Source organism: Canis lupus, chromosome 7 (assembly GCF_011100685.1).
Source record: "Canis lupus familiaris isolate Mischka breed German Shepherd chromosome 7, alternate assembly UU_Cfam_GSD_1.0, whole genome shotgun sequence".
NCBI classification, from domain to species: Eukaryota; Metazoa; Chordata; class Mammalia; order Carnivora; family Canidae; genus Canis; species Canis lupus.
In genome coordinates this window covers 15135664-15145162 of record NC_049228.1, presented here as the reverse complement: position 1 = coordinate 15145162, position 9499 = coordinate 15135664, and the positions used below count along the sequence as shown (strand labels likewise).

Here is a 9499-nt window from a genome sequence, read left to right as displayed (position 1 = left end):
CTTCTCCTCCTTGACCCTGGCAGCTAAGTTAGTGTCCTCTTTCAAACTCGTCATGAAGCTATGTGTTCTATAGATTCCCTCTACTTTTAAACTCCTTACCTACAGATAGAATTTCTCTGGTCATAAAGTAACTTTTGTTCTGGGATGCCTGGGTGGCTCAGTTGGTTAAGGGTCTGCCTATGGTTCAGGTCATGATCCTGGAGTCCTGGGTTGGAGCCCTGCAGCAGGCTCCTTGCTCAGCAGGGGGCTTCTCTCTCTCCCTCTACCCCTCCCCCAACTCAGTCTCTCTGTCTTGCTCTCAAATAAATAAATAAAATCTTGAAAAAATAAATAGAAAAGGAAACAACTTGTTCAGGGAAGCAGTTTGTCTGAAGCCTATTTTTTGTTTCCTCCAAGATAATACTTTTAACGAAAGGAAATCTTTCAGGGACAGGGTGTCCTTGAAACTTTGAGAAACTCTGGAATTCCTCCTAACTAGCTGAGCTGAGCAGATGTCAACCAACTGCACTGCCGAACCTGCTGCCCACTTACCCTGAGAGTTCTGGCAAGGCTTCACTCCAGAGACTTCCCTTTATAGGGACCAAAGAAACAGTGAGTGAGGGGAATCAGGCCGATTAATTCTTTACAACAAGGTTTTATTTATTCTTTTCTTTGACCCCCCCAAAAACATTAAAGTTGTTCATCTTTCTTTTATTTTTAATAATTTTCCTTTTGGATCCAAACGAGCATTTATATTACAGGATATCCACCTGGTCAACATGCAGTGCTGAACTCTGGCTTTAGGAAAGATGCACCGATACTCTGGGCGGGCCAGCACTGGCTGCCATTTAAACACCGTTCCTGAAGGGGTGTCAGGCTGGCACACCACAGTGGATGCTGCCCATAAGGAAGTATCTCAAGCGTCTTGACTCATGTGAGTTTTGTAATGCAGGTGGCAGCGTTTTAACAGCCTAAGGCAGAGCACCCAATTTCCCTCTTGATCCCATCGTACGGGCTCCTTCTCTAAAAGCAAATCAAGGTGGGAATGGCCTGACCTTGGGTCCTAAAGGACAGAGGGCATGGCCTGAGCCACCCATTGGTCTACTTTTCTGCAGCGATATCCTGTGAGGCTAGTACCGGTGCACCCTTCGTAGTGTGAAATCTCTTTCTGATAAAACTCATCTGTCCCACTCACCACCCCTCTCCCCTCCCGTGGCACTTGTACCACTAGGAAGGTCAGTGAAATCTCTCTGCTATTGGCACTACTCTATTGAAGAGTTGCTAAAGTCACAGAGATTGTCTTTGGGCTGCTTTAAAGCAAGAACCTCCCTTCTCCATCTCCCAGGTCTGGAAAAGTTGTTCAGGGCTCTACTAATTCTCTGAGGCCTTCAAACCCACTACCTTTGGTGAGTTTAGCAGAAACAACTGCTCTGAATCCAGTATCATGCTAACAAGTATATCAGTGATCTAATATAAGTGATTCTCTCAGATCACACACCTTCTTTTCCTGGGACTAGCTGATGTTTTCCACCTCAACCTTGTCTTTGTTCTATAGCTTGTCTTTTTAGCCTCTGCCCACATTGCCCCAGCTACACAAATGCCAAGCATACTTGGTGCATTAGATTTTTCTCCTCCGTTTGTTTTTCTGGATGAGTTCCAAATTTTGGACTCAATTTGAGTGGAGTTGGACTGTTCTCTAATATCACCAAGAGGGAGGTTCCTCTGCAATTGCAGCACTTAGGGTGGCTTTGTATAAATTTTGGCTTGTTCACAAAACACCAGGATAGAAAAACACTGATTGAAGTTTGGCCTGCAGGCTAAGTATATATCCCCATTGGTAGCCATTAAAATTCAATGCCTATGTTTTTACTAAATTTGCTGGGATCTGCTTAATGTGATATAATTCCATATCAAATGTAGCTAAGACCAGAACTACTGTATACTTTAATTGGCAGTTAGTTTACATTGTTTAGCCCTCATTTCATATTACCTTTAGTTTTTTTAATTGATTAATGGCACTTTGAAATTTTGGATTGTGTTTTTCCCGCTCATCCCTTATACGGATTTCTAATAGACTTGCTTTGAGCAGTGGGTTCCTGTGTGGTACAGGTTATCACCATAAGAAATCAGAGTACTGGAAAGAAAATTAAGTCACCAAATAAGGTCAAATTTGGATTTGGCAGCTTTGATTTAGTACCCTTTCAGTTTTGGGGCCCACCTGTGAGTGAACTGAGGAGGAAGTGGTAGTACTTAGTACAGAGTCTTCAGGTCTGGTTCTAGAATCTAGAGAGCAATCCCTTATCTCTGACAAATTGGCCGAACAAAAGAAGAGGTCTTCATGAGGATCCTAAGCATTAGAGAATGGTTATTTGACCTAAGACTGGCTGAACTATCCACAGAAAGAAGATTATGAAAACTCAACTCCTTTCCTGCATTAAAAAAAAAAAAAAGTCTTGGGGTTTTTGTTTTGTTTTTTGTTTTTGTTTTAATTAGAGAGCTAAAAAGGGGAGGAAGTGAAAAAGGGAACAATAGATGGTGAAATTAAAGCAAATCTGGGATTCTGGTTCCATTAAATATGAAGTTTCTTCCAAAAAATGGAATGCTTATAGCAATGCCAAGAATTTCATAGGTCCTTAGTGGTATATAAGGAGAGAAGATTTTTCTAAGTTGATTTGTGGAGACTAAGTACTTTATATAATGCGATATTAATTTACTTACAAACACTTGACACACCTATGAATTAGCCAAGCATTAGTATTTCAATTTCCTAATGAGGGAAATAAAGCACGCAGATGCAATACCTTGCTGAAGGCACAAGTACAGAAGGCTGGGCTAGAATTATTTTTGACTCCCAATAATTTTCAGTTACCAGATTACCACGCTCTTAAAAATTTTATCTTCTCAGGATATAAACTTTTTGTTTATTGGTTAAAGATATCCTGAAAAAAAATCTATATCCATTCTATTATTTACTTGGCTTTCACTGAAGTTCTCAAGCTGTTTTACATTAGGTTGTATTTTAAGTCCCTGGAAACAAGAGACAGAGGCTGACTTAGAAGGAGAAGACAAAAGAAAGTAAACAAACCAAAAAAACCTACACCAAACCAAAAAACAAAGCCAAAAACCACCAGAGAGAGAAGATGGAACTGGTACTATATGACCTCAGATTTTTGGCTCAAATATATTGTTTGATAGAAATTAATTAGAAGGTGATTCAGAAACACTGCACACATTTATCCTTCATTGCTATTCTAGGGTTGGTCTGTTACAAAAAAAAAAAAAGAAATCCAAACAAAAAGATCCCAAAGAAAAATAAACATAGATCCCCTTACCATTTTTTTAAAGTTGGATCTGCTCAACTCTTTCGCACCCCCCAGAAATAAGAATTCAAACCTCAATAATGTATTTACATAGTAGCATGGCTTATTATAAAATCTTTTTGCATTTATAAGGTCAAGATGCTAGTGGCCCCTTCCACCCCCCATTTTTAGCATGAGGGAGGGATCAGAAGAAGACTACAAAAATAGAAGGGCAGTTTGGAGGTACCCTAGCCTTCCATATGCCTCTGCTAGGAGTCTCATTCAGATTGGCTTGAGTTTTGTTAAGGGAAGCTTTCCAGGCCCTTTGGATAGGTTGGGACAATCTATGAACCTGTTGTCTTTGGCTTATCTTTCTCTGGGATGCCTAAGCCTCAGAGGGTCAAAGCAGAAAGGATTTAAGGGAAGAAAAAGACAGCCATCAGAAACCAAAGATGTTTTTTTTCTGCTCCTAGTCTTCTGTCCCCTCCAAGTGGTACATCTGCGTTCTTCTGGCTGAATGAGTGACAGCACATGATGCCTAACGGATCATGCCAGCAGTCTTTAGCTGAGCTCAGGGTTACAGAGCCAGAGAAGCCATCAGATGGGGCTCTGCTGGGGTAAATGGCTACAGTATACAGTTTTAACCAAAGAAAAAACAAGTCAGAGCTGCAGATATAGGCAGCACTCATAACATGGGATCTCTTCTGATCCTACCATGCCAAGGTTAGGTCCTAAGTCCTGAGTTAATTCTGTTTGGCTCTTGTAAAAATAAGAGTTTCAACATGGAGATCTATTTATTCAAAACTAGACCTGGTTCCTTATGGGGTTCTTGTCTGGAATTAAACCATCACACTCTGGCCACTTTCAGGGGGCCCACTTCTCTTTTTTCTTGACTTATAAAGTCTTACCTGAATCTCTTGGACAGTGTTCAGTGCCAGGGAATTCAGGTAGGAAAAATGGACAGGATGCAAGAATCTGCTGAGGAAGGAGCTACCCCAACGCATGGAAATGCCTCTCCTCATCATGATTCTTTGTGCACACTGGCAGCAGGCCTTTGAGGGTCTCAAACTTAACAGATATGAAACTGATAGCGATAGGGTGAAAATTCCCTAACCTTCATGTCTTACAAAATCCCAGCAAAGTAGATGACTATCTGCTCCCTGGCTCCTACACATGTACCTTTTCTTATTCCGATCTCATAATATTTATTATAGCTAGGTTGAGAAATTAAAGCATCTCAACCTATCCCTGGCTCAACCCACTAAATAAATACCCTGTCCAAAAACGAGACATCCAGAGCAGGCTTTAGAAAGAGGATGTAATGAAAAATTGAGAACGTTCTTTAAAAAAACAAAATAATTAAATTTTTGTTCCATTATGCCAGGAGAGACCTAATTTCCCTGAAGTGGGCTTTCATTGAGTATGCAGACATTCCATATCCCCCACTCACCCCAATAGTACCATACCTTATACTGTTTCAGATCACCTTGTGAATATTACCTGGTGAATTCCCAACTACTTTTATGAGAATGATGCATTCCCCACCAGCAGAGGCAGGCAGGTCAGCAAATAAGCTTGGACTGGGTGGATTTAAAATATCTCAGGAGCTGGGTCAATGAGAACATGCAGCAAAACAAGGGCTGGGAGGGGAGCACAGAAAGCAGGAGACACTGAGGCTCTAGGAGAGATGGAAGCGTGTATGGAAAGAAAACACTGGCTGAATGGTGGGATGTGGGATCGTCTTCTTTGTGGTCCCAGGATCAAAACAGGGCAGAACCCAGAACATCTGGATTTCAGCTTCGGAAAAATGTTACCTGATTTTAGTACCCCGTAGGGATGCTGAGTGGGGAGAAGTGAAGCCCAGAATAGAAATAGATTCCTCAGCCAGAAGAGTGGACAGACTGCCATTGGGCAGTCATGTTCATGGCTTGTGTTGACATGGGGTGGGGGTGGGGGGATGCTCATCTCTTCACAGTGTAGGCAACTCTATCCTGACCCTGGCTCACAGAGCATCTTGGCCCATAGCTCTACCCCTATGTCTGAAAGCCTGCTGGCATTCTGCCCTCCTGGGGATCGAAAGAGGGAGACACGTGAGTACCCCACCGGAAGTCTGTCTGGAAGTGAAGAGAGGAGTATCTAAACACAGCCCAGTTAGAATGTCTCTCTACCTTGGTTTGTTTTCCTTTTCCTCCGCCTCTCTTTTCCCCCATCCCTCCCTCTTTGTTTTTAGGGGATGCCAAAGGCTGACATTAGCAAGGGAAACTGACACAGAGCCAAACATTCCTCTGAAGGGACCTGAGTATCTCAAACTGTTTCCACTTTGCTCCACATTTCTTGAGATGCGGCCATACTTTTTAGTCCAAATATAGCAGCACACATTTTGAGATCTCAAGGGGCCTCTTTTCAAGGGAGAAAGAGGCAGAATCTGACACGTAGGAAAGGATGTCCTGCTCAGCTATCAGAGGGAAGGTGAGAGGTCACATTTGTGAAGAGGTGGGAGGAAGCGGTCAGAAGAAGATCATGATAATGAGTTCCGTGACTTAACAGAAAACGGTCTTTTATTTTCTGGTCTTACTAGAAAGGTAAATGTAGGCTAAGGGATAAGAAACGCAATTTCTTGGTCAGGGGAAATTGAATCACAGAGTTCATAAGTTCACTAGTTCTAACAAGACCCCGACTGGCCGGGGGAAATGCATCTGCAGTGCTTCACACCACTTCATTCACGGCTCAAGTGCTTCTGTGTATGTGAGTGTAAGGAGTTCAGGTGTCCAGGAAGGTTTCCCGGCACAGTAAATTTAGTGTTCATAATGTGGTTTACAGGCAAATCCCATTTCTGGTAATTGCTCTGCCAGGCTAAATTCCTCCTACTGTTGAAATGGCCTAAGATATCACTTCAATTCCTTTTCTCCCAACACAATGCAATAGACTTGCTGACTCAGAATGGTGGTCCTGTGGTAGGCCTGTCCCTAGGGAAAGCTGCATTTCTGAGGTGGAAGAAAGCAATTTTGTGTGCAGAAAGCAGCCCACTGCAGCACTTTGGCATGAAATGACGCTGAGCAGAGGAAACCTTTAGCACAATACCAGGCCCAGCGTCTGAGTCTTATGTAAAGAGCACACCTGTGAGGATCAGGGTGTGACACACTCGCGTTCACATTGCCGGCCACTCCGGAGCGTGCAAGTGCTGAGTGGGAGAGGAAAGTGAGAACAGACACACGGTCTGAGAGGAGGAGGCTTTTGTTCTGACTCAGTGGCCTCCTGCCCTGGGACTACTTTGATTTGGCGGCTGTGGGTCATGAAGCTCCGTCAGTATCTAAAAGAGAAGGCAGGGCCATGAAATGATTGTGCAGCCACACAGTTGTATTTGGCTTTTCAGGGTTGATGCAACTTAGTTCTATTTCAACCAAAACAAACAGAAAAATTTCATAAGTAAAAAGAGGCTCCTTCTAAGAAAAATAACAGCCACTAACTTCTCCAACCCAAGAGGTGGAGTCTGTCTTGGCTGGAGGAGGATAAAAAGAGTGTCTAGCCACTGTGACCTCAGGCCGGGGGAGGGTCCTATGAGGCAAGCTCCACCTGCTCCTGGCTGAGAAGGGAAAGCCCTGCCTGGAATCCTTCTCCAGGAGGTCCCTCTGGCCACTGTGAGACCGGGGAGGAAGTTGAGGGAATGGTACATCTCCACCAGAGACAGAGTGACGTGTTTCCCTGGACGGACAATCTATACAAGATGAGCACTGATTAGCCAAGAAAGGCTCTCTTTTCCTCAATGCTTCTGAGTTTAGGGGGTTAAGAATGGCACAGTGGCCTGAGGCTGTCTGCTGTCCAGCTCTTACTCTGGGGAGAGGAAAAGCCCCGTCCTAGCTCCAGAAAATATTCAGGGCCATGGGGACCCTCATCTCATTACACTGTGTGATGAGACCCCATCAGAGCCTACTTGGCTAGGAGGAGCCGCCCAGGTCTCAGCTGAGGTATATTTACCAATTACCTTCAAAGTATCAGGACAAACTGACCCTCACACACCAACTGGCTGTGGAAGGGGCCCTCCTCCCAGGAGGTCCTCAGTAAACTCAGACGGATTCTCTCATGGAAGCTTCTCATTTCAGTCTGCCTGCCTTTCCTCTCTAGAAGCCTCTACTAGGTGATGTATGGCCCACCCTGGGTATGTGTGTGCTACCTTCTCAGGAAGTGGCAGGGAAGACTGAGCCTCTGGCTCGTGGCCTTGCTGCTTGGCAGAAAGGGCCACTACCTCCTGGACCACAGTCTAGGTTGACATTCGGCCATATGTGCTGTTCCACATTCTTCTATACTGGTTGGAAAACAGACTTTGCCTCAATTATACTCTCCACCCCCAACACTTACCCCACCCTCGAGGGATCCCTTTGGACCAGCGTTTGCAGAGCTAAGGCCTGGCAGAGCACTGGGCTCCAGCAGGAAGGCTGGACTGCTGCTCACGCCAGCTTGTGCTCTGGCCACGGGGGATGTTAAATGCTTTTAAAATATCACCCTTCCTGGAGCCTTAGGCACCTCGGTGGAGCCTGAGGGACCTCCCTGGCCTATCCTAACACAGCACCTACTGAGTAGGCCTCAGGCTTCAAAGAGACAGGACTGTCCCTCCCAGCACCACCCATCCTCTCCAGCTCTTGGAGCCTTTCCCCGTGGTCTGGGCTGCAGGACTATGGCTTTGCTCACCCAGACCAGCCCTTGCTGCTGCCACCACAGCCCCCCGGCCCCTTGTCCCACTTCAGCTTTTCCCTCCTGGCCTCCGCCCCGTGGCATCCGATGCTCCTGAACTTAGCCTGTGCTTCTCTGGGGGAAGCAAGCCAGAGGGGAATGCATGAGATGCTAGTGTGGTTGCCCTGACGGCAGTGGAGCTGAGGAGCAAGAGCTGGTGAGGGAGGAGACGCCTCTCCCGTGGTCTCCACGACTCCCCAGGTAAGAGCCAGAAAGTCTTGCAGGCTTTTCAGGGCGATGGGCGGAGAGACAGGCCAGCTCCATCCTTCCGCGGCTTGCAGAAAGGTGGGAAGGGGCAAGGGGAAGCAGAGCCCCCCTCACCACGTCCCTTCTGCCAGGGGAGTAACCCTGCACGTTCTCGTATTTCCTTTCCCCAGCAAAGAGGCAGAACTATGGCAGCGCCCATCTTGCAAAGGGAAGTGAAGCCATTTGGCGGGTCCCACTGGTTTTCCTGTTGTCCCTTCGTTGCCGTCAACGGATAATGCACGGTGTCCTTCTGTCTTCCTCCTCCCTCTTCCTCCCCCCCCGGGGCAGCACTGGCTTCCCAATTCGGTCTTGGTTTTCTCCGTGTGAGAGAGAAGAGCATGCATCGGAGGGGGGAGCAGCCTCTAGCACTTGTCGTCTTCTTCCGTGTCACTCAGGAGGTCGCTGACCGCCCCGCACATCACGCCCGGCCCCGGCCCCCCGCGCCGCCGCCGCCGATAGTGCCCGTTGGGCATCTGCCAGCTGTGCCGCAGCGGCGGGGCCGAGCCGATGGTGTTGGAGCGGCCCAGGCTGGTGGCCACGGCGGCCTCGAAGGTGAGCGTCTCCTCCTCGCCACAGTCCGACGCGTGGGAGTCTTCGTGCAGGGCCAGGTAGGGCTCGGAGATGTAGCGCTGCGGGGAGCAGTGCTGGCTCTGCTGCCCGTGCCCCTGCCCGTGCCCCTGCCCGTGCCCGTGCCGGGGGCCCGAGGGCTCCGCCAGGCCGGCCTCCGTGCTCTCCAGCGCCTGGGGGGTCAGCGGGGAGCCCCTCTCGCTTCCGTCGGCCGGCGGGGAGATGCTCCCGGAGTGTCGAATCAGGGAGCTGTAGGAGAGGAGGGGCCGAGGCTTTGGTGGGACGGGTGGGAGCTGCCGGCGACTTCGTCTTGGGGTGCTGGTGTCAGAGATGGAGGGGATGGAGCTCTCGCTCAGGGAGCCCGTGCCCTGTGCGGCGGGACAGACACGGCATGTTAGATCCCTGCTCGGGGCCCTGGTGAGCTCCCCTGACCCTTCTCACGGGCCCTTAGAGTCTGGGGCAGGGAGGTCAGAGCTGGGGTCCCAGCTGAGGGGCGGGATCCACTGAGGATGGAGGGACTGAGGAGGCCGATGGGTCTCCACCATGGAGACCAGGGCATGTTAACCTCAACTGCAGTTGTAGGCTCTGCAGGTGGTGGCGGGGGCGGGGGGGGGGGGGGGGCGAGGCTGAGACTCTGCATTTGCAACAGGCTCCCAGGTGCTGCTGGACGACGGAACACA

General features: G+C 48.0%; 1 protein-coding gene across 12 annotated transcripts in view; it reads right to left on the bottom strand.

Annotated features, from left to right (window-relative positions):
- Positions 1-618: 618 nt before the first annotated feature.
- CACNA1E (calcium voltage-gated channel subunit alpha1 E) overlaps positions 619-9499 on the bottom strand; it is a 382029-nt gene continuing 373148 nt past the window's right edge. For 8 of the 12 annotated variants that reach the window (XM_038542200.1, XM_038542199.1, XM_038542206.1 and 5 more), the window contains one exon: positions 619-9187. In XM_038542200.1, the coding sequence (XP_038398128.1) occupies positions 8615-9187 (573 nt within the window). In that variant the 3' untranslated portion in view covers positions 619-8614. The remainder of the gene's footprint in view (positions 9188-9499) is intronic. The other 4 variants (XM_038542209.1, XM_038542202.1, XM_038542207.1 and 1 more) reach the window with 1 other exon arrangement.